Source organism: Micropterus dolomieu, linkage group LG22 (assembly GCF_021292245.1).
Source record: "Micropterus dolomieu isolate WLL.071019.BEF.003 ecotype Adirondacks linkage group LG22, ASM2129224v1, whole genome shotgun sequence".
Taxonomy (NCBI): Eukaryota; Metazoa; Chordata; class Actinopteri; order Centrarchiformes; family Centrarchidae; genus Micropterus; species Micropterus dolomieu.
In genome coordinates, this window is record NC_060171.1 from 32,865,336 (window position 1) to 32,890,309 (window position 24,974).

General features: G+C 41.2%; 2 protein-coding genes across 3 annotated transcripts in view; one reads left to right on the forward strand and one right to left on the reverse strand.

Moving 5' to 3' along the window:
* Positions 1–5,864, forward strand: part of plcg2 (phospholipase C, gamma 2) — a 77,533-nt gene extending 71,669 nt beyond the window's left edge. Inside the window, exons 27-33 of the mRNA XM_046036485.1 lie at positions 1,046–1,249; positions 2,595–2,734; positions 2,968–3,076; positions 3,212–3,379; positions 4,535–4,623; positions 4,729–4,895; positions 4,995–5,864. Of these exons, the coding sequence (XP_045892441.1) occupies positions 1,046–1,249; positions 2,595–2,734; positions 2,968–3,076; positions 3,212–3,379; positions 4,535–4,623; positions 4,729–4,895; positions 4,995–5,037 (920 nt within the window). The 3' untranslated portion in view covers positions 5,038–5,864. The remainder of the gene's footprint in view (positions 1–1,045; positions 1,250–2,594; positions 2,735–2,967; positions 3,077–3,211; positions 3,380–4,534; positions 4,624–4,728; positions 4,896–4,994) is intronic.
* A 2,401-nt stretch (positions 5,865–8,265) lies between these two features.
* Positions 8,266–24,974, reverse strand: part of LOC123961634 (c-Maf inducing protein) — a 52,190-nt gene continuing 35,481 nt past the window's right edge. For both annotated transcript variants that reach the window (XM_046037154.1, XM_046037155.1), the window contains exons 10-21: positions 22,370–22,822; positions 21,257–21,322; positions 19,029–19,055; positions 18,877–18,925; positions 18,436–18,543; positions 18,213–18,329; positions 17,258–17,398; positions 14,638–14,685; positions 14,348–14,494; positions 14,126–14,231; positions 13,889–13,959; positions 8,266–12,448 (exon numbers count right to left, since the gene is read on the reverse strand). In XM_046037154.1, coding sequence (XP_045893110.1) covers positions 12,395–12,448; positions 13,889–13,959; positions 14,126–14,231; positions 14,348–14,494; positions 14,638–14,685; positions 17,258–17,398; positions 18,213–18,329; positions 18,436–18,543; positions 18,877–18,925; positions 19,029–19,055; positions 21,257–21,322; positions 22,370–22,822 — 1,387 coding nt within the window. In that variant the 3' untranslated portion in view covers positions 8,266–12,394. The remainder of the gene's footprint in view (positions 12,449–13,888; positions 13,960–14,125; positions 14,232–14,347; positions 14,495–14,637; positions 14,686–17,257; positions 17,399–18,212; positions 18,330–18,435; positions 18,544–18,876; positions 18,926–19,028; positions 19,056–21,256; positions 21,323–22,369; positions 22,823–24,974) is intronic.

Below are 24,974 nucleotides of genomic sequence, written 5' to 3' on the forward strand. Positions count from 1 at the left end.
AATGGAAGTCCAGTACTTCATATAAATGCAACACGATATGTACTCATTGCCTCCATTATGCATTGTACATCTGCACCTCCCATCCGTAGAGGAAAAACTGAATGTTTTGAGCCCCTCACCTTATTTAGTGAGGGTCTACCATTGCTGTTCTTATACCACAACTTAAGGTTCTTCAACAAACAGGATGTGACCAAAGGGAAAGACCTTAAGACCAGGCAGCTTCCTACGTTACACCGATCAAAAACTGAACATGCGCTGAATTATACATGACTTGCATCCACACCACAACAGTTTTTATAAGGTGACTCTGTTGTTCCAGTACGGTTGTTATATATTTAGTGGTTATTTGTCACTTTCTGCCTTTCTACCACATTGTTAGTAGTCTAAGTGGTTCAGAAGCGCCTAAGGAAAAAAGGAAATGCTCTAAATGTTTTTTCCAAGAAAATCATTTATCTTGACCTGTCATTAGGCCCTGCTGTGGGTATCTGGCTGTGCCATTATAAATCTACTGAGCTTTCGGACAGAGACACCATTCTCTAACCTTGACCTAATGTACCTGGCCTTATATCTACATTGAGTTTGCTCAGGCTGAACTACATTAGCTGGCTCAACTGGCTTGACAGATCTGAATACCATGGCCCACTCAGTTGTCCAGCCTGTGTCACTGTTTATTGTTCCACAAGCCTTGGAAATAGCCACTAATTAGCAACCTCTCTGGTATGATGAACTATTCCGTGCCTGAATCGTGTCTTACCGAAGAAAAGAACATGGTTTCAATATGAAGATGTATGTGAATCTAAGGATGCAAGTCTACAGGGAGGGCAACCTCTCCATAACTGGTGTGTAGCTGAGCAACATGTTAAGCTAACTACCAGCAAACAACAACCAGCTAACAGCGTGATAAGTTGAAGATATTCACTATAACCACAGTATCCAAAGTTTCATTTAGGTTCATTGGTCTGTTGGTATCAACTGACACAACCTGGAACCGTATTCAACTGACCCCGTACCTCTCAAATGACTGCTCTTTAATCTGTCCGTACAGACAGTTACACCTACAAAGAGATCCGCTCCTTCGTGGAGACCAAGGTGCCAGTAAAGATCCGCACCAAGGAATTCCTGCAGTACAACCGCAAAAGTCTGAGTCGCATCTACCCAAAAGGCCAGCGTGTGGAGTCCTCCAACTACGACCCTTACTCACTGTGGGCTGTTGGCTGTCACATGGTGGCACTCAACTTCCAGACTGCAGGTACAGTAGTTTATATGGGCTCAGAAAGTTCCCAGAAATGACAAATGTAGAGGAAAATGTTGTTGTCTTGTACTGTGACCTTGATATTCTGTAGACACTGTTTCTCAGTAAACTCTGTAAACTTTATGGGGGAAATAAAAAACGTTATTTAACTGTTGTCCAGCAGTGGTAGGCATCTTCCAAGGTACATTCATGTTTACTGTCACGTGGATGAGAACACCATTGCCCAGGGCGAAACCTGGGACATGGCCCCACTGTTCTCTTCTTCACTGTACGAGCTAAACACTACATCCACTGTCCAAACCTATTGGAATCTTTGGTCATTGATGCATTACTTTTACCAAACAGAATTTTTGGGGAAAAATGTATTTCTTAATGTACGTACATTAGCAAGCATTTAGATATGAGGGACTGGTAATGCAAAACCGCCATGCAGATATCCCGGTGCTTCCAATCGTTGAGTCTAATGTTGAGTCCTGCAGGGCTAGCTTAAATACAATAGCTACGTTCATTTGTTGATCCATAATTAAGCCAGCTAATTAGCAAAATGTTAAAATGTAAATAAATGAATAAATAAATAAATAAATGTTGAATAGTTACATCTATTGGTATTGTAAATATTCAGCTATAGTTGTCATTAGTAATGAAGTAGCAAACTTTTGAATACAGATTCCCTGTTATCCCCAAATATCAGTTATCAGTCTCCTTGATTATCAATAATCAATGTTGGCCCTGAAAAAACCTTATCGGTTGACCCTCAATATGGAGTGCTGAGGTTGGCTAGGTCACACCAGCAACTATAGCGGCAAGAGAGGTTTGACATTTTGGTGATGTTTAAGTCACATGTTTCATGTACAACATGATTTATTTGCTAAGTCTGTTTCCATTGCACTTTGTCGCATTTAGCTTTTATCAGTAAACTTACTTTTCCACCTCAGCCAAGCATACAAACCATTTTTTACAGTCAATTCAATATAATTCATTTGTAGTTTTTTTATGCGTAAAACAGGTGGATGGAAACCAACCCAGTGTGACAATGAACCAGCGCCAGCACCAGGACCCTAAAACTGAAACAGCTAAATGCATTTCAGCAACCATTCATTTTATTATTTACAGCGGTGCTTTTTCTACTGTCACATGTCAAACGGGAAAAATAGGGACAAGTGAGTGAGGTCCTGAGGTTGGAAAGGTGGAGAGTCATCTATCCTTATAAGGAGTGTTTCACTTAGATTTTTACAATACTTTCAATACTTGCTGCCTAAAGGCTAGGTGAAACTGTGCTTTGAGCTGTCTGGTATGACACCTGTAGAGCAGAGCTTCATATAATATGTATGTGTCCACCCAGATAAATACACCCAGCTGAACAGCGCCCTTTTCAGTCTGAATGGACGTACAGGTTACGTACTGCAGCCGGAGCTCATGCGCTATGATAGCTACGACCCTTACCAGGAGAAGAAGATGATCAAGTACAACATTGTGGTTAGGGTACGTCTGTACACACACACACACAAGCAGACACACACACATTTATTAATAACTGGTAATTCAGCTTCAGGGCCAAGTGTTATATAGTGTCATCCTGTTAGAGGTATATGATGCCGACTGGCTGACCTTTATTTTGTAAAAAAGTAAGTAAATGGATGGATAGCAGCATTCTGACATTTTCTTTGTTGGTCAGGAGAAAACTTTATAACAGGATTTGTGTTTGTCTTCTGTAGGTAATTGCTGCCAGACACCTTCCTAAAACCGGCCGCAGCATTGCCAGTCCATTTGTGGAGATCGAGCTGTGTGGACACTCAGAAGAGAAGTACAAGACCGTCGTCTATCGTAAGCAAAGGGGGGGAGATGGGGAGATGGGGAGGGTGAAAGTTTAAACCTACGGGGTGGAGAGATGGTGGAGGGGGAAACGAGACTTCGGTGAGAGGTTCTATGTGAAGAGTTCTGTCGTTATGCCGGCTGCAGGAGACAATGGTCTGAACCCGGTGTGGAAAGCCCCAGCAGAGCCTGTGATCTTCACTGTGTACGAGCCTGAACTCACCTTCCTGCGCTTTGTGGTTAATGAGGAGGACATGTTCTCAGACCCCAACTTCCTGGCTCAGGCCACGTTTCCTGTCAAAGGCATCCGCTCAGGTGGGAACACATACACACAGCACAGAGGGCCGGAGCTGGTGGGCGACTGCTCACATGTAGTAGTAGTACTCATTATCAAGCAAGTGTAATACTCATAGATGTTGTAATTTCTTTAGAAGCAGGATTTCTGTACACTCTACTTACTTTATTACTTTTTTAGTTCTACCTTCAAGCTTACCTTTTCTAAGACAATTCAGATTCCATATGTAGTATGAATGATCAGTGAAGAGACATCTTTGATGTCAAATGCTCCTTCATTTGACATGGTGTAAATGTATACATAGTGTCACCTCCAGCAATTAGCAATAATGTTTTGAATTTGATTTGAAAATCCTCCACTGGTTTCACTACAGTGAGGAAATCAACTTGTAGAGGTTTGAAATAGTTAATCCATCACAGTCTGCTGTAAAATGATTGTGCAAAATGTCCGCCAGAAAGTCGGCTCTGCATTATCACAGAACAGTAATAACTTGTAGACATACACTGATGTTCACCGTGAGAAACTGCATTCAGTATCTCAAACGAGTGCATGGACACCAGCAGCTATGAGGGCCACAGGTTTACTGAAAGGACAATGGTCTGATTTGATTCTTTTCAGTGAATTTGCATTTTAACCGATCTTAATACCAAGTGTGGGTTTCAGAAATGTGCGCTCACAAAGCTTAGTTTTGCTCTGAGAACATGGTAATAATGAAAGACGACATTGATTAACAAAGCAACAATTGATCACATTTAATATAGCTTTGTTGTGATATGATGGTGACATGGTGCATACTCCTAATTTAATTTGTGTTTAATGAAGGTACCACAAAATTTACTGACACACAGCAGACCTGGAGCAGGATAGTATCCCAGCGTAGACGCACTGGCAAAATATAATGAATCTGCATGTGTTGTCTGAAGTGTACCTGATGGGTACTTGAATACAACAGGATGTATATTTGGTAGGGAGATCAGGGGCCTGCAGATCCTTGTTGCCCTGGAGCCCCCTAGCAGGTTTATCTGCCCTCTAGCAGTAATGTTAATTATATTGTAACAGTAGTAAATGGACAACAACAACCAAAAACAAAGGTGTGGTCTGATTGGTTAATATTGAACTGTCAGAAACAAAGTTGACTGTGTGCTCACTGAGCTGAATGTTTTCTGTTTCGGCAGGCTACCGCAGTGTTCCTCTGAACAACGGCTACAGTGAGAGCTTAGAATTAGCCTCTCTGCTAGTCTACATCAACGTGCAGCAAGCAGGGGTGAAAACTCACACACACACACATTAATGATGCGTTATTTCTGCAGAGTGACTTCAGAATGATTCTCACTCTCTGATTGTGATCACATGTTCTCTTGTCGTTCAGAAAGTAGAGGAGGAGCTGTACTCGTCCTCCAGCCAGCTGAGGAAAAAGCAGGCTGAGGTCAGTAGTGAACCTTTCCTGTACGACACACACACCAACATCCAGCGCTCCACCCTCCCTCGCCAACACGACCACCTCTCGAGGGAGTACAGCACCAGCGAGAAACACAGGTTAGTCTCAGACCCACGAGAGGTGGGGGGATAGGTGGTTAAATCAAACGAAATGTGTTATGTCCCTAATTATGTTCGGTGTGTTTCTTTGTGCCCCAGGACAAAAGAAAAGAAGATAAACAACAGCAAGTTTTACTCCTGAGGACTCCCTGTCCACGTCCTTCCTGCCTGAGTGGACTACAAATCTAATCTCACCTCTATCTGCTTACTCAAGGATGTGTGATGTGTGCAGTTAAGACTTTTCTAATTGTGTGTTTTAATTTTTCTTGTCCATACCAAAAATGACAAAAATACTATGTTCCCAAATAGTTTTCTATTTATTTAAGATTAGAAACGTATACTGTTTTCTCAGGTATGGAAATATTGGTACATATGAACATGAAGCCATCTGTGGAATGTAGGAAACCATTAACTTAAATAGAACAGGGTCAGGCCGGTTGAGGGAAGGTGAATTGTAACTCCTTTACAACATAAAAAAAGAAAGGTTAGAACATTTCCTCTGAGAGACCCCCACAGACAGACAGTGTAATGCTGAACAGGTCTGCATGCAGTCTGCAATCAAACTGCGTCATGTTGGACAACACTGATACTTAGATGATATTTATTTTCAATTAAAGAGGAGTGTCCACTAACTAAAGTAATAGACTCTTGTGTTGAAATCACCCCTTTTTGTGTCTAATTTCAAATAGTGATGAGTGTAAAACTGCTGATATGGAGCACAGCAGAAAGGCTGCTGTGTGAGTGATGACAGAGATAACCTTTTTTTTTTTGCCGCGTAGTTTCACCAGTGTGACATTATTTACTCTGTGTGGTAATGTGTTGTATCTTTGAAAGTTAGATGAATGAAAACAGGTGAACTAATCCAGTTTAAAGAGAACATTTTATGTATTTAATGTGATGCCAGGTGATGTTTATAGCTTTTCCATAAGACCTTATGAATTAAGTCAATAAAGTTGGCCTGGCAAACTATTTGATCTTACTTTCTTTGTTTCCCTAAAGCTGTGTTGGATAGTATTTGCTTTAGTCATCACTGGTCCAGCTAAAGGTGTGTAGAAAGTCCTGATGATCGATCTTTTTATCTCTACCCAGACAGCTAGAGATACAAATGAAACCAGTGTCCCCTGGTTTGTGTGCACTGCAGCTGGCATCAATAAATACAACTGAATTACCTCATACCTGTTGTAAAAATGTTACTTTAAGATATAGGCCTAATACAAACCTGTCCTGTTGTTGCAGTTTCAGGTGTTGCCATTAGAAATCACCCAGTGTCTGTCTGATAAACGGCAGAGAGGTCAAAGTGTGGCTTCTAATCCCACTTCTGACAGATGACTTTGCAGTCCTCGGTAGTCTGTCCATTGTAGTTCAGGCTCTTCTCAGAGCTGCTATTAGAGCTATAGCTGCTATAAATATTGAACTTCCTTGATTGGCCTAGGAATGGGTTGATTTTCAATCCAGCAAAGAACAGTCATTTTATTATCATTATTTTAATATGTTTTGGGAGATGGGTCCTCATGCTGACGTTTTATTTAAGAACGCAGAGTATTTCCAGTTCATTTTAATCTGGAAACAGACAATGGGCAGAGTTGCTCCACTCCCAGTGATAAAACAGGTGAGTGCTCAGGTCCTCAACTGTGATCATTCTTAAATGTGGCTTTGTTGAATCGTATTAGCAGTAAGTTCATTCACAAATATCTAAACATGTCACAAAAATATACAGTGGGATTATATTAAATATATCACACTGACAGCAGTTTCCAATCGTTATTCTATGGCAAAAGGTAACTAAAGTCCAGTACTTGAGCTGAGACTGCTTGTGAAAAATATGCCAAAGATGTCCCTTACAATGAAGTGTACCAGTGCAAAGCCAGAGTTTGCACGTACATGTACAGTACATAACCTTCAGATTATCCAACAAAGGTTAAAATCAAGGGGAACCTTAAGATTGTTTCAGGGGCTCCGGACAGACAGGTAGAATATTCTAAAACATGGACCCTGAAGATAGGTAATGAAATCGAATTTCTGGAGCTTTAGTTACTCTCTTCTCATATCTGTTTTGAAAATGCTGTCTGTTGTATATCTGTCCTTGCAGTTACAGCTTGTTGCCGCTAGGGGTCGCCCTGTATCAGGTCAGGATGGCTGAGTGCTGTGTTCAGGTTTTCAGTCACACCTGGAGTTGTGGGTTCAAATCCCACTCCTGACAGACTTTTGGAGTGACATTCATGACTAACTGATGAGCTCAGTCAGTCACAAATCGTACAGTAGCCAAAACAGTTTATGTGCAGCCTAATTGTCAAAACAATACTTTTCCTTTCCTGCCTAATTATTAATTTTCTTATTCCCTTAATTTTATAAAGGGAAATATATTTAGCTGCATTTCTACTTTGGTCTACCTTCAATGTCTGCCTTTGTAAGAATGATGTGATTTACACCCATCTTAGAGTGGAAATTTCACTGTTCAAAAACCCTTGATGGACGTTGCCTTAGGCCACATATCATTTATATAGAATGTGAATGATTGTGCTTCTGTTTACTTTGATGCTTTAACAAATAACTCTACATGGAAAGTCCAAGCCTGAGTGCTAGTAAGCTGGTTCTTGACAATCTTTTGTGGGAATCAGTCTTACCTATCAGGTTGGGGCCTAAAGAAATCCCCCAAAACATGGTAACTAATAAAGAACATCTTGATACAGAGATAGAAGGGTTTAAAAGTACGCTGTTAATGGCAGAGAGTGAATTCTAGGGAAACAGGCTGAATATTTCTACTTGATGGAATGGCGCAGCCATGTAAAACTTGAAGTCTTTGCTTTGAATATGTCACCCAGAATAAGATTAATACCTCTTAAATGAGGAGTTGGAACAGCTGACAACAGGACTGGTTCTTCCATTAGATTGCAGTGGTCACAAGAGACAAAAAGAATGGTCAATATCAACGCAGCAGGGCCCAAGATATGACTAGTCCCTAGCATAGATCAAGCTCCAAAAATACTGGATCCTACATTATCCATAATAAAACTGTGGCATCTTTTGTTAGACCCTCCCAATGCCCAATGTCTTTCAATTTCCATACTCCGAGTTTGTAACACAAGCTTTCTGAGCTAACCCTGATGACATCATCAGAATCGAGCAGCTATAAAATATTATTTTGTAATTAGGGATTGTGATTAGACATATTGATATACTATCACACACACAGATATCCAAGGAAGGTTAAAATCAAGGGCAACTGGACTTGGTTGAAGATACGTGAAGATGTTTCGCCTCTCAGTTCTCTGAAGAAGCCTCTTGATTTTAACCTTCCTTGGATAATCACTTGTAAACGAAGTCTTGTCTTATAAAAAGATGTATAAAAAAAACAAATGCCACACACAGCTGAAACATATTCACAGACAATTTATTTTTGATTGAAATTATTTCACATCATAGTTGTTATTTTTCCTGTTGAAGATCTTTTGTATTTTTATTACAACAGCCACAGAGCAGCAGCAATAATAATAATAACCCAGCAGGAGAAGCAGATCAAAGCATAAAGACTGAAAAAGAGAAAGAAACATGATGGGCGCCCATTTTCCAGCTGCCAAAAAAAGATTTTACTACAAGGAACTATGGGAAATAGAGTAGATTTTCTTCAGTCTGTCAGACGTGTCAGGCTGTGCTGCATCTGACTCTGTTCCTTCCATAACAACTGTTAAGACTTGAGCACAGCTGTGCACAACTTGGACATGGTAGAAACTCTTTACAGTTTGTGTAGAGTAAAAAACATCGGAGATAATCGACAAGAGGGAGGAATCAGGATGGCAATGGAAAGCAAAGCACAGTGAGCTCCACAGGATACGGAGACATGACAGAACAGAAGAGGCATTTCTATTCAACCATTACATGTTCTACAGTAATACAAAAACCTTCCATTATAACCTCAACAGGCTGGCCCCCAGGCTCACAGTTTGGACTAGAGGCAGCTCATAATGGCCTAAAAACTGTGGGATGAGTTTTAGTGACAGAATTTTCCCCGAGACTGCCCACTTCTTTAAAGGAGTAGTTTGACATTTTGGTGATATGCTTATTCGCTGAGTTAGATAGAAAAATCAATACCACTCTCATGTCTGCACATTAAGGATTGGGCTACAGAGGAAACAGCGGAAACGTGGATCCGTCCAAAAATAACAAAATCAAAGCAGCACCTCTAAAGCGTGAAGACGACACATTGGGATTTATGTTCTGGACTACTCCTTGGTGCAGAGACTTCCTGGAGTCTTGTCATCACCGTGACGTTGCCTGCCAACCAGCAGAGAGACGTTTTCCACGTCAAGATATAATATGGTCTTCAGTGAGTTTTAGAGATGCTGGTACGAGGACTTTGGAAAGAGTCAGGCAAGCTGTTTCCACCCGTTTCCAATCTTCATGATAAAGATAAGCTAACAAGATGCTGACAGTAGCTTCATATTAAATGGATGGACATGACATTATCAATCTTCTCATCTAACTCCCATCAGAGAAGCGAGTAAGCCTATTCCTTTAAAACTTTCATACTTAGACAACATCAACGATAAAACAAAACTACAGTTGCACTGAATTATCAGTTTGCTGATGCGTGGAACCAACAACTTTATTAAAAAAGATAATGGCCGGTCAGTGAGGTCCACCTCTGATATTTTTGTCTGGCAGGATTACAACAACATACTCAGGGAAACAAGAAGTATTTGCACTTTTTGATATGAATATAGTCAAACTAAAATGTTAAAGTACTATTACTGGTATTGGCTTTTCAGAAAATCAATATCAATCGAACCCAAACTGCTTCGACCAACAGGACCTGTCAAGGCTCATGGGTAGATCCTGTCAACAACCAGACAATCAGAAAATAGTAGGGATCTTTCCATTTCAGTCCCTAACCTCAGTGAGATAGTGATCAGACCCTTTATCATATTTATAAAACTAAATTACAAAATAAAAAGACCAGATGACGCAGCAACATGTACATGCAAATAAAAACTAAACGACAAGTACACTAAATGTTTGATTAAAGTGATCAAATCAAAGACTTAAAAGATATTATGAAAACATACTTTGTTAGATTACAGTGCACTTTTGTGTGAAAAAAACAACCACACAAACATGAAGGCAACACCAGCCTGCCGCTGAAGGGAGGCCGAGAGAAATAGAGAAAAGATGAAGGAAAAAAGGGGTTCAAAGAGAGGAAGGGAGGAGACAACTATATACACTTGTATATACATTATACAGGATACGAAAGAGAGCACAAGGTCCTAAAAGCTAGACCCAAAGATGGTCGTACACAAACCGAGTCTACAGGCCAAACAGGATTCTGTTATGGCACCCAATAAATAGGAAATAAAGCATCTCTATGCGGACGGCATCATGTCCTCTGCTGCAGCTTCTGCCTTGATTCAACAAACATCTGGAGCGTTCTGGAGGTCGACATGAATAAATAAAATGGATGGATGCAGTCAGAGCGAGGCTGACTGAAGAAAGGGTGGAAATCTGACTTGTCTTGTGTTTTCTAGGGCCACTGAAACAAGACAAATCTAGACAGAGAGGGACAAGAGATTCTGACAGACTTGCAGTGTGTCAGGGCAGTTACCTCATCATATGAAATGTTGCAACAATAAACAGGCAACATTTTGAGGGAATGTAGACAGACAAATATGGCCGAAAGGTGCCTTTTTCCAATCATTGTCCCTTATAGCTCATTACGATAGAATATGTGCACTAATTTTGTCCCATCTTCTGATGAGAATTATTCATCCACACAGCCTAAAAATGTCACCCATGTATTATGGCATAATATAAATACAGCAGAACAATTCAAAACAGGTGCTGTGACAGATTAAAAACATAACAATAGGCAATTCATCCACAGCTCCACCTGAGGCACTGCCACTCTTTACTTTGACCTCAGCAGGGTGGTGGTGGTGGTGGTGGTGGGGCGGTCAGATACGTGAACCCAAACAGTGTCAGTGTCTCTCCACAGGACAGGTTCCACTTGATAAACCAATCAGTAATGAGACAATGCTCATGTTAGCCTGATGAAACAAGTGCACAAAACAAAAACTAAAGCCGATACAGATGTTTGGCAAGTGTCCTTTCTTCTTTTCAAAACCGTCTCAAATTACAGAGGATATGAAAATATACAACTCTCAGCTGGTTGTTTACAGGTCCACTTTAGAATAACTGCAATCCACTTTACAGGTCTACATTGACACCATGGCATGGTACAGAGAGATCCATGTTTGGGCGTCCTCTTGGTTGGCTTCTTGTGTTATATGTTGCAAAAAAGACAACAGGACCTGTGTACTTCATTACTGTGGGACAAATCCAGGAGAGAGAGAGCAAAGGAGGCTTTAAAGAGACAACTTATAAATATTAGGCAGTCCCAGACCGCCCAGCTACTGCTACACAACTGTCCTATTAAATAGTAATGGGCATGTACACTGAAAACAAATGAAAAATGAACAAATGTTGCCATCGTCGTTTAATGTTCCTGCAGAGCTCCCGCAATGTTTCTGAAATGTCATCACTGGGCTTTTCTTCATATATATGTTTTATATAGAAACGCACAGTATATGAAAGCACAGATGTCTGGAAAAATATGTTCATTCAAGTTGATAAAAACCTTTTTTTTTTTTTCTTTTTGTGTGTGAACGTGTCGTGTATGAGGAATAGGCACAGTCTTGCAACTGTTCTTTTCTCAGAGGTAGCACCTCATTTTCCCAATGAAAGACTTGAAAAGACTGGAATCTGAACCTGAAAGCTCGAGCCAAAGAGCGCGAGAGTGAGGACCGAAGTGATAAACAGTTCAACGTGTCCGTTTGGAGAGCTACACTGTGGGTCAGATCAGAGAAGAACTGGAATGTGAGCTGCTGTATCCAGCCTTCATCGCATGAGAGAAAAAGAGAGGAAGGCTCTGAGGGGAGAGGGTCGATTCAGGTTTTCCTCACGACACGGACACACAGAGGTGGGAGGGCAACGGCCGGGGAGCTGGATTGAAACTAAATATGAAAACCGAGAGACCATATATGAAAGACAGGGCACAGGATAAAGACAGAGAGAGAAAAGGGTCCCTTGTGTCACAACATAGCGGGTCTTTGCATGTCCTCAGATGCCCCCAAGTCGGTAAAAACAAGGTCCTCGGAATATCCGTGACAGAAGTAAGGGGAGCAACGAGGTCCATAAAGATTTCTCATTTAGAAAAAAGTGATGCTGAAGCTGACTAGACAGTTCTTTCCTGGTGATGGCGTCACTACAGGGGTTAGTGATGCCGTCTGAAGCTGATGAAGGCTGCTCCTCTGACGTAAATGTGTCAGCGATGTTCTGGTCAGGTGATCCTCATGCTGGGATGATGTCAGAGTTCCTGGTCTAATGATGGTGGCGATGGAGAGGACATCACCGCAATTTTCATGGTACGTATCTGAGCCTGTGTGCAGTGTGTGCATATGTTTGTGTGTGTGTCTGGTTATGTATGAGGGGTGTGTGAGCATGGTTGATCACCAGGCCTCTGTGTACCGAACATCAACGTCTTTCAGGTTGGGAAGTTTGGCCTGCAGAGAAAGACAAAGGGACACTGCATCATCACCTAGAAACATACACTTACAGTCAGCTTGAAAGTAAACTCACATTTGGAAAATACATTTATTTCCCCTCTCACCCCGAGAAGGGGCTAAACCAAGATTTATATTAATTTTGTCTCTTTGCAGGTCCTAATGTGTTTAGCCTAGCTGCAACTCAGTCCTTGCTCAACTGCCTGAGAGATCTTAAAATGTGGTTGAATCAGAACTTTCTCTGTCTGAATGAAAGTAAGACTGAGGTTGTTGTGTTCAGTCGACCTGGGGATTTAAGTGCTTGTGTAGATGGTCTTGGTACTTTAGGAACGTATAGTCGTCCATTTACCAAGAATCTAGCTGTGATCTTCAACAGAGCTTTTAAATTTGAAAAACAGATTAGTTCTGTAGTGAAAGCCAGTTTCTTTCAGCTGAGACTGTTGGCCAAAATCAAGCCCTACCTGCCACGCAAAGACTTTTATAGAGTAATCCATGCATTTATAACGTCTCGTCTCGACTACCATAACTCTTTGTATGTTGGAGCGGATCAGTCGTCTCTCCATCGACTTCTAACAGGAACTAAAAAGCGTGAGCACATTACCCCTGTTTTAGCCTCGCTCCACTGGTTCCTGTCCGCTTTAGGATTGATTTTATTGCTCGTCTTTAAAATTTTAAATGGGTTGGCACCTTCTTTTAAATGGGTTGGCACCTTCTTTTAAATGGGTTGGCACCTTCTTATTTATCAGAACTTTTACATGTACACACTCCGATCAAAGCACTGAGGTCATCCAATCAGATGCTACTCGATGTCCCCAGATCCAGGCTAAAAACTAAAAGGTGACTGAGCCTTCTCAGTAGCTGCTCCTAATCTTTGGAACACTTTACCTCCTCAAATACGAAATGCCCCCCTGACTCCTGACACTTTCAAATCCTTGCTAAAGACCTCTCTTTATTCATTGGCCTTCAATATATATTGAAGTATATTTGTTGTCTATTGTGGAAAGCACTTTGGTCAACTAGTGTTGGTTTTAAATGTGCTATATAAATAAACTTGAACTTAGCACAAAGACTGGAAGCAGGGGGAATTTGATAGCCAGGTCCGATCAAAAGTCCACAACTGAACGCCTGTCTTATCTATGTATGTGCATGTATTTGTACAGCACTTTTGAGATGCTGCATCTTCCATGATATTGCATAGTAACTCTAAATTAATAAAAGACTGCAATTTCCAAATAATTTCCTGACCATTGCAAAGAAGTTTCCTGGAAAGAACAATGTCATTTGGAAATGATTATAAGGAAAAAAAGGAATTTTATATATTACATATTAGCAGCTTAGTTGATGACGCTAACATGTTAGAAAACACTATTTAAACATACGGCAGAGAAGGAGCAACATATTGACAATTTGCACTTGGTATGAGTTGTCTGGCAGTCTTACCTTGAGGTCCTCATATGTGTCAGCTGTGAGCTTGGTGCTGTTCATATTCAGACTGCACAGACTCTTCATGGCTGAAACGGTCACAATTAGCCACAATTAGTTCACAAACTTACAAACAACTGACTTTTATACCATCAATGGTACCAACATGGTAACTCTGAACTTGTAAATAACTTAATAAAAGTGCTTTCTGTACACTACTGCGATACATGATTTATTTAGTGTGTGCTTTCTTACAACTGAGAGCCAGCAGGCCAGCGTCGGTGACGGGAGTCTCACACAAGTTCAAAACCTGAAGACAGGCCAGATGCTCCGATAACAACCTCAACCCTGCATCCCCAAACTAAAGGAAGAAAAAAGCAGACAGGACATACATTAAATATCAGATTATTATATTAGTGATTACTAGTCTGTGTGTGTGTCTGGAGTAGTGTTAGTGCTGTGATCCTGTGTGTGTACCTGTGTGGACCAAAGGTTGAGCTGTTTGAGTGAAGGCAGCTTGATGAGCTGCTCAGCACAGGCACTAGTGACGTTGGTGAATGCCAGGCTCAGGTTCTCCAAGTTCCCAAAAGAACCTGAACTCAACAGGCGGGCCAGGTCAGCATCCTAAAGAATGTTGAGGAACAAACAATCAATATCGACAAAGCTAAAGCAAGTATTGTTAGGAGTCTTATAGCTGTCATTGGCCAGGACGGAAACTGCGGAAACTATCTTTGTGTGCAGCAGTCGAGGCATGAGTGTAATCTCACCGTGGACTTTGAGGGAAGAGTCAGCCGGGTGGGGCCTCCTTTTCTTTGCTGAGGAGAAGACACACAGAAAAAAAAGATGGCGTCTGAGCTCAATGCCTAGCAGGTACCTTTTCAGACAGTAGATGGTGTGTGTGAGCAGCTGCACCCATGCTGGATTTATGTCATATTGAGTAAATGGGTCATTTCAGGTTTCTAACAAACTTCTGGTCACCATTTTATCAAATATAATACCACCATGCTCTAAACATGAGGTTACACATATCTCGTATTGTATGTTTTATCTATATATTAAGTGAGAAACATCTAATCGGGGACAAGGATAACGGAAAACTTGAATCCTTGCACACTTCCAAATGGTTTCCTGTCAAGTTGTTTCTTGATTTTCTCAACTGACATAAATGTGGTGTTTTCGGAAAAGGGGATAATAATAATGAATAATTATTTTAACACACTAATTACAAACTTGGGAAAGAATTAGGCCATAAATGATCCTTTTCTGAGAGATTTATCATTGTAATTAATGTTAATGCTGAAAATACCAGAATAAATGCAATACAACCGTACATATTTATGCACACAGCGGTGTACATAAACGACAAGACACCATTTATATTTCTTCACGTGCTATGCGTAAAGTGTATCTTTGTTTATGCTTAAGTATGTACAGAGCGCAAGTTCAGTGGTTGCTTCACTGGACTACCTCCACATATAAATAAACAGCCCAGCTCTGCAGACAGAGTCAAGCGACTGTGACTCAGCTTGTGAAGCATGCCGACTGAGCAGAGAGGCCCAGTTTACTGTTACTGGTCTGATCTTTACTCTTCCAGCATTTCAGGACCAGTCCAGCTCCGTGAATTTTCACACTCAGTTTCCTGAGAAGTGTGCGACATCGAAGAATGATCCAGTTAGCTGTGGCCCTTCTGGGTATGCAAGAGTGGAGGAGGAGGACACGGCTGCTATAAGCCACCAGACCGGCTCTAAGTGTCCGAGTAATGTGAAGGCCATTTGTAGAATCTGATGGACTACAGCAGCAGATGAAGCTAAGTGGGCACCTGATCATTAAAACCAGGCCATGACTGTAGGTGACGAGTGGAGAAACAAGACTATGTCTATCAAAGCCTGGTTTATGCTGTCACATGATGATGACAGGCTGTTGTACTATATTCATTCATACCTCACACCTTTAAACTCCTCCTTTATGGCATGTAATGGATTCACAAAAAAATATCAGAGGTGAGATTATGACCAAACTGTGAACAGAAAACCTTAGTAACATCAACACGGATCCATCTACCGCTTACTGGAAAAATTAGAGAGCAAATCCTAAAATGATCTCTTAAAAAACAGGTAAAGTTCAGAACAATAAGGGACTGCAAGAACATTTCATAATGTATTATATTTCTATTGAAGATCCAACACCTAAAGAATTTCAAAATAAAAGTTCAGTTGTATATTACTTGAGATGCCCCACGTTTAATGTTGAGTACAGACAAAACTGAACGTTTTCCAGATTAACACTCAAGATGACCCAGCAGTGCGGTGTATGAACATTTACATCATGTAATGAAATCTAACTATTATGAAACTTCCTGTTAAACTGGACTTGACCCTCAAAGCAACTCTTGAAGATGATATTTATCTATGAACACTGTGCAAAAACACAGATACAAAATAGAGGGACATTTTACCTCTTTTGCCATAAACTGACTTCATCCTTCGTTGAACAGTGGTCTAAAAGCTTCAAAGGAACTGCAATTATTGCTGGACCTAGTTTAGGTCTGTGACAGAAATTAATGGGTACACCTGGTATTTATTAGCTGATGCCTCCTGACACCTCTACCTGCTCCTGGTGATGCTTTTAAAATCGACACTTGTATAGAGGGGTCTTCCTATCTTGTCTCAAAGATAACACTGCGTTAAATTCATTTTGCAGACGCTTTTGTCAAAAGCGACTTAGATTTTCAGCTCTCAAACATTAGGTGGGAGCAGCTCGGGGTTCAGTGCCTTACTCAAGGACACTACAACACGTGGATCTCCTGGAGGACCTCCGCTATCGAACTACCAACGATGCGATCAGTCGACACCAGAGCTGCAGCCGTCTAAACAAACTCCTCTTTACCTTGTATGATAACTCTGTTCATGTCCCTGTATAAGACACGATCCAGCTGTTCATACATGACGCATCATTCTCCTCAATCTGAATCAGAAACAGCTTTACTGCTAAGTAGTTTTTACACTTACAAGGAATTTGTTTTGGTGACTAGGTGCGTACAATAGACATTATATGAACCTTGTGTCTTCCCTTTGTTCTCATCTTTTCCAGTGCGTGCTTGGTTCTTAACTTCTGGGGCCTTTAACAGTTTCTGTTAGCAGTGTGTTGGACTTTTGGATTGACAAGTAGGTCACGTGCACCACAGAGGACACAATAATTTGTACGTCATGAGAAACGGACGACTTGGTAGTCGCTGCAATTCAAGGTGCAGATTGTACATCAGAAAAAAAAAAAAACAGTTCTTGTACTGTTGCATTGTTTTGCACCATGTTATCTTCAGGCTTCAGTGTACTTAATAAAGTATGGGGAGTGTGTGTGTGTGTTTGTGTGTTGGGAGCAGTAACTCACCAGTTCTTTGAGCTCTCTCTGTCGGTCACAGAGCTGCTCGTACATGCGTAGGCCCACCTGGGTGCTCTCCAGGGTGGAGATGATCTGCAGCTGGGTGTCTTTGTTCTCAATGATGTTGTACTCCAGCATCAGACACAGGATCTGGACACGCATGTAAACGTATACTCAGTGTAAAGTGGTACTCTGCGCATTTTACATGTGATGATCAGTTTACTTGTTACTAGGAGTTCTACTCAGCCTGGAAAAAACATTTGCAGAGTGTCTTCTGTAGCTCTGAAGGACCTTTGTCAAATTTGATAACATCAAACATCATCACTGTGATGTCACCAGGGTTATCCTGGCTCGGGTTTGAAAACTACAAATAGTCGGGAGGATCTAATGAAAAATAATATTGGTTGCATTATGGGAAATGTAGGATCAAGCATTTTTGGGAGCTTGAAAGTGGGCTCTGCTGCTTTGTTTTGACCATTTAGAAAAAGAAAACCTGTCTCCTCTTGCAATACTAAACTGCTTGAATCCCCTTCAATTCGGTCAGTTTATCCTCAGCTTGATCAGCTGTGTTAAAATTAATACTGCAACTATACTATTTTTTGTTTTTTTCCTGTACCTTCTATGATAATAAACAGAGTATCTTAGATTTTGAGTCTTAGTTACACAAAACAGTGTAGCTCTGGTAATTTGTGATGGACATTCACTATTCTGTTCACTACTTTCTGACCTTTTTTCGACCAACAAGTAATTTATTAACTGAGAAAATAAGTTTGTAGATGAATCAATAATGAAAATAATTGTTTGTAAAGGCCTAACTGCTACTACTTCTACTATTACTACTTAATATTATTTATTTAAATAAACCACCACATGTTAATGCACCAAGATGCTATGAGAGAGTATTAAGAATAAATGAGAATATTTATTGATAGAAGAATTAGCAGAAACACAAACATGGTCATACCTCCACCATGGTCTGGTTTCCACGCAGGGCCAGGAGCATGCAGGGACCCAGCTTGTTTTCAGCCAGAGAGAGCAGGAACTTCTTGGTTTTATAGCAGGAGCCCATCAAGATATGAACCTGATGGAGATGAAAAGGAGAGGAAGTCAACCACAACCGCACATCCATTAGCCCTCATTAATAGTTCAGACAGACTGTGTGCATGTGTGTGTGTCAATAGACTCACCATACTGGCAAACAGCTCTCCATCGTCATCACAGGCAACACCTCCTGGACTGTAGAGCTGGAACCAGCCATCTTTACCAGAACGCACGCTGAGTAGGCAGGAATGGACCTGGAAAACACACACACGGATGATTTTTCTGTCTGGATGATCAATCTCAAGAAGAAATGTAACTTTAAAAGTTTTCTTTAGTAATCTTTGACAGATTTGTAGCAGAATATTCACTGCAAACAGTTAATTACTTTGTTTACTTTAATTACCTGTGTGGAAGCCTCCAACTTAAGCAAAAGTTTGTTACTGATTTTAGTTTTTACTACCTTATACTTTTGTACTTTTTACTTCACCGCTTGTATTTGACAGCTGTGGTTAGTATTAACTTGAACTTTAAGCTGTAGAGCGTTTAGAGTTGAAACTGTGGTAAACATGCACAAAAGAAACTCTCACCTCCTGCCTTGGGTCCTCCGCAAACCTCTGAATAACATACTTCAGTTCCCTATTTGGGCATAGAAACATTGAGACACAAATGTTAAGTTGTTTTCAAACTGGAGTCTAATCTAAATATGTGAAGAACAGATTACGACGTCGCAGTAACTTACTTTGTGAATTTGGCATGTGCGAGGGCCCTGGGGAGAAAGAAGACAAAGAGAGATGTGAGATATTATACCCTAAAACACTTTGGAGCTGAGAAATAGGATAAAACACATGTTTCTGTTGGGAAACATTCATCGAATGCATACTTTTCAAGCAATATATCTCAGATTTGATGTTTACAGTGTATACAAGCATTTCTGGAGTTCCCCTTTGTGCTACCTATTACAGTGACGTTCAGCTCATGACACAATAGCACAGTGTTACTTTACATGGGCGGATACAGTCAACATGCTTAGATAAGCTTCAGAGGGAGTGCAGGGCTTGTTATGACATTTTTAGCATGTGTGCAAAAGACACGAGCATGTGAACTTCTAGGGATTGTTTGTTACTTTAGATGACATTTTAATGGTTCCTGTGGGGAATCTTTACATTTAGGTCTCAGAAGCAGTTGTAAGAGGTTAGCTGTGGTGATCCTGGATATAAATCAGATCAGGGAAATGGATAGTTACATTCTAAACTGATGGCAAATGAAAAGAGAAGCACATGTGTTGTTCATTAATTCAAAACTTAGGATCTCCACTAGAATTTTTAAATAACTGTACACAAAGTGTTTGTAATGACAGATAGAAGTTGGACCCAAAGGTTATGCTTTGCGTAAGCTATTATAGGAGCAAGGAAAGAGAAATGTACATATTCAGCTCCAAGGCAGACCTCATGATGTTTTTTAAATATAAATTCAGCAGTTTATTAATAAAGGACTAGTTTGACATTTTGGAAAATACTCTTATTCGATTTCTTGCTAAGAGTTAGAAGAACGGTCCCACTCTCATATGGTAAATATGAAGCTACAGCCAGAAGCTGGTTAAATTAGCTTAGCATTGAGGACTGGAAACAGGAAAAAGCTAACTTAGCTCTGTCAAACGGTAACAAAATCCCCTCGCAGCACCTCTGAAGCCTGAAATGAACTCACTATCTTGTTTGTTTAGTGCAAAGAGACAATTCGCCATTGCACTGGGGTTATGGGCCGAACTTCCTGGAATCTCTGCTGCCGTAAAACCATAACGTGTCGTTTTTTAACTTCAGTTTTTATACAGATTCAATACAGAGCAATGACATATAATTAGATATACTGTATTAATGAAACTGTTTAGATTTAGAGGTGCAACATGTTGTTGTTTTCTGCATGTGTGTGCATGAACTTATTTGAGAATATCAGCGCCTGTGTGTGTGTGTGTGTGTGTGCGTGTGTCTCCGAATATATGTGCGCATAATCCTCATTATATGCTCAGCAACAGGGTGCTGGGGAGTATTGTTGCCTTTCCTAATGACGCCTGAAGCCATCAGCCAGGCACCAGTGGCGCAGGTGAGTAACAGGTGTGTCCCAGTGTTGGAGAAACAACAATTCAACGCTAATGAAGCTCCGGATCAGCCAGCCAATTACAGATACAGCTCTGGGCTGCTTATAGCCCATTACAGCGGGCTCTCTGGGGAGAAGAACGCCACCCCTTCGGTTCACCACTCCCAAGAGGCTTGGTAAGGTACCTCATCCACGTCAGCAGCTGGGCCCCAACAGGAACCTCCTAGAAACATGTCTACATCCCCAAAGACAGCAATGTGAGGGACTGGAAGAAAATGAGGAGGGAGGGAGATCGAAGGGAGTGAGGTGCCAGGGGTGGCATGTAGCACTGGGCCAACGTTGATGGCAGCAGTTTATGATTATGGTTATGGCTGCCGCTGCACTGGTGTTTTCGGACTGGAAAAAAAAGTGCTTTATCACATTTCTCTGAAACAGCATTTAGACTGTTATGAGACACCAAAACAGAGTATACAACTACAACTGCTGCTAGCATTACTCTTACAGTCGTGTGACTAGTATTAGAACTTCTTTTAGGAGCAGAGTCACATTTCTCTCTACCGAAAGAAAGAAATCCTTCACCATACAGGCTGCGCTGACATTGCGTAACTCCATCAAACTACTGCATGTTCACAGGAAAATTAAAAACCAGCTGAGGCCACGACACTGGCATTCCTGACCAAACGTGTAGGTTTAGTTTCAGAAGTCAGGTTGACACAATGAAGTACCTTCATTCACTGTGCTTTTTGCTTTTACTGTGTAAATCAAATGGAGGTCATTTTAAGTTGCTTCTATGACGGATTCCTAGATAAATGAATAAAATGCTTTTGCGACCTGCGGTATAAATATGAGCTGAGGTGTGTATGTGTGAACACTCACTCTTTAGGGAAGGGGATGGGCTGCAGCAGGCTGGCCAGAGCAGGTCTCCAGTCATCATAGTCCGACCTGACAGAGAGACAGTCGTAAAGCGAAAAAGAAAGACAACAGAGATGAAGAGACTCAGCATAACAATGTAAAGAAGAGGGTGTAGCCTGGATACGTGAGGAAGACAGATTAGTAGTTGTAACATGAGATGAGATGACGCAGACCTGCGCCGTTAATTTACCAGAAACCAGAGCAGCTTCACATTATTGTAAGTTAAGTAACATTGGCTTTGTTACAAATACTACAAACACACAGACGCTATCACTTTTTAGGCCATCCTTTTGGTTACCGCACCTACACCCCGACAGAAGGAGACACACACGTAACTGCTGTTCCAGTTTCACACTGTGTAATCAGTACCGAGGCTCTTATGTTCATTCATTCAGTGCTGTTTAACCCATTTACACTGTTCATCAGTTCTTCAGGAATACACACGCTCACGTAATGTCACCTTTACAAACTAGGACGCTCCCAGGGTTGTTGACATGTCATTTCTTTGATATGACATCGGCCTGAAGTTTATGTAAGTTGCTTCAGCATGAACACCCCCCACCTTTTCTATAATAAGCAGCACTAGATTTCAATGACTTTTCAGTCTGATATCTGTTCACATGTCAGTTAGGTTAGACTGTGTGTGCCTCACATGTAAACTGACATGATATTTTTAGTTCCCACTGTTAATCTTAATATAGGGCACTGGTTGAACTGGCTAAGGTTAAACTCAGTATGCAGAAATTATTTCTCTGTTACTTCTTTATGATGAGCAAAAGACATAAAAGGTGAAAATCTTCCAGTGTGTCAAACCCTCCTCAGACAGGTGAGCTGGCAAAAGGACGGCAAGCTTATGTCAAGATCAGTCAAGTCAAGTGTTTTTTGTGCCTTAAAGTGCATTAATCACAAAAGTATTGAATGAAAAAATTCCAATATCCCACTTATTCACCTCTGTTTACAACATAGAGCTAAAACTTATACGGATATTCTCATGTGACTCTGAAAACAAGTGCATTCAAAATGTTGGACTGTTCCAATAATACTTAGTAGCAGCGACAGCTTTATGTGTAGACTCACAGCATCTTGAGGATGAGGGCGAAGCAGCCCAGCACTCGGTCGGCCTGCGCTGGCAGCTGGATGGACAGAGTGTTGACGGCCGGGCTGACCAGCAGACAGTCGATGAGGTTGGGTTCGCTGTCACCCCCCGACGGTCCGCCCTTCCGCCTGGCGTTGGCCGAGTTGTTGTTTCGCTCCAGCTCCACCAGGATCTCGCTGGAGTTGACAACAGAGGGAGGAGGGGAGAGGGGCAGGGAGGGCGTTGGGGAGGAGACGGGAATGGATGGGGTGGGATTTGAGGCGGCGGGGGGAGGTGGCTGAGGGGGACTGGGGTTAGTGGACAGGGGGAGGATGGTAGCAGGAGGCGGTGTAGGAGGCTCAGGACGCAGCAGGCGGAGTGGCATCGGAGGTTTACGGTCGTTCTGCTGCTGGCAGCCGTTTCTGATCTCCTTCAGGCTGGGGGAGTTGTCCCGACTGCAGGGACGGAGAGGGGGAAATGGGGGCAAAGGTGATTGGACCACATATGAAACCTATACTCAATGCAGGGACATTAAGTGCCAGGTACAGCAGTACTGTCAATGAAAGTACGTATAAGCAAGAGGGCTATAAATAAAGTGTAATGACAGAAGGGAAAGGAAAAAAGTTAGGGTGTTGTAAGAGCCAGGAGAAATGGGCACCAGAGTGATGGCTCCTTTGTGTGCTGGAGTTTTGGAAAACATTAGCTATGAAGGTTCCTCTCTGGGCCAAAAGAAACCAAGGAGAGGATGCTAATTAGTAAGGAAAGCCTATGCCATACATCATGCCATACAATAAAAATCCTCTATGGAACACACAAGAAAGAAACAAGCCCATTTTAATGTAAATCACTGGAATGAGGTCAAAAGCATACCTGCTGTGATTTTCCTTTTGGAAATGGAAAACTATTTTTCTGAAATCATTTGGTTTCATGACATAAAATTCTATTAAAAAAATGAAATCCTAGATGTTGTACAAACAGTTAATACAACAATTACGCTGGTTCACAAGGATCGATTCAATGTTGGTACATACAATGGCGGGCAGCTGCTTTTCATTCCATTGAAAATATTTATTTCTATATTTGATGATTGATGGAGGCCATTTATCCCATAAACAACGTACTACATTTAATAACTATACCCAGACCAAATGTAAAGATTATATCTTGCAAAGCGGCAAAATGTGGAAGTAGAAGGTTACGGATCCGTTTCGGCAGCTGTAATGCTGTGTATAGTCACTATTAAACCCATCTGAGCTCTAAAGAATAATGAGACAAGCCAACTGCCTCAAACAAACACCAACACATGGCCTCATCTGCACAGTCTCCTTCTTAATAAACATAGCTGAGTTATGTATTCAATGAAGTTCTATTTATTGTTTGTATTTTATTTAATCATGGGTATATTTGCATTGCACTGTGGAGATAGTGTTTCTTTTTTTCATTATTACTGGGACATTGCAAATTAGTTTAGATGGGTCTAATCTGTTCTTCCAGTAACATCTGCAAATTACTGTTTATACTGTTTCCTTCATATGATTCGTACAAGATGCGGGAAATTACCAATCATGTACTTTATGTGTAATCAATGAAAGAAAATAGACAGAGGCAAACAAAAGAATGACCCTTCTACCACAACGGCTGACTAAACAGGTTTCACGTGGAATGGTCAAACCTTAGAAAACAATGGCTGCTGCGACAAAAGCTTCTTTCTCACACCAGATATATCTTTATATATTTAAATACTTGTTCAGGACATAAATGACATGACATGTTTTCTAGGGCCACCTTTGACAAAAATCCCAGCAAACATCTCATAAAGGTGGGGTACATGATTCTGGAGAAATCCAACATCATGACAAATACCATGATAAAGAGTGAACAACGACACAGCAACTAATGTAACTAACGTTAGCTTAGATGTGGGTTATCATACTGTCGCGACAGCTGCTGTGACGCTAACATGCAGAGAGGACGAGACGGTCCCAGAGCAGCACACCAGCTCCAGACAGCGATACTCACACTTTCCTGCTGCTACAGCTAAAATCCCAACAACAGCATGTCTTGGTGAACTAGAAAGTAAGCTCAATGTATGTGGGCAAGTCATTTAACGTTACCTGACACACACATCATGGCTGGAATAGTGCTGTGTTGCTCGGTCTGAGCCACTTTGTTTGTTTCCCATTTACTGAGACAGGTCTGAGTACAAACACTGGATTTATTCAGTGCGCACACTGTCCGTTCTGGGCAGCTAGCGGACCGTGAGGAGATATTCACTGAATTTGACAAAAAGATGTGTATTGGATTAGAATCTACAATGTTGTTGTGGGAAACAAAATTAGTAACCACAGACCCAATTACTTGTGCACTTTTCGCTCTGACTAATTCAGGAACGCAATTCAGGAACGTTTACTTACACTCACTTGCCAGTTTATTATCAAGTAAACTATTGCAGTCTAATACAATGCAATATATTCTACCTTCATTAACATTTATTAATTCAACAGGAGCACAAACCACCGCCTCCAAAATGACCACAACATTGAATCACCACATCTCTAAAATGGGAAACAATGAACACTGAAACCTTCATAAAGGTTAGATTTATTG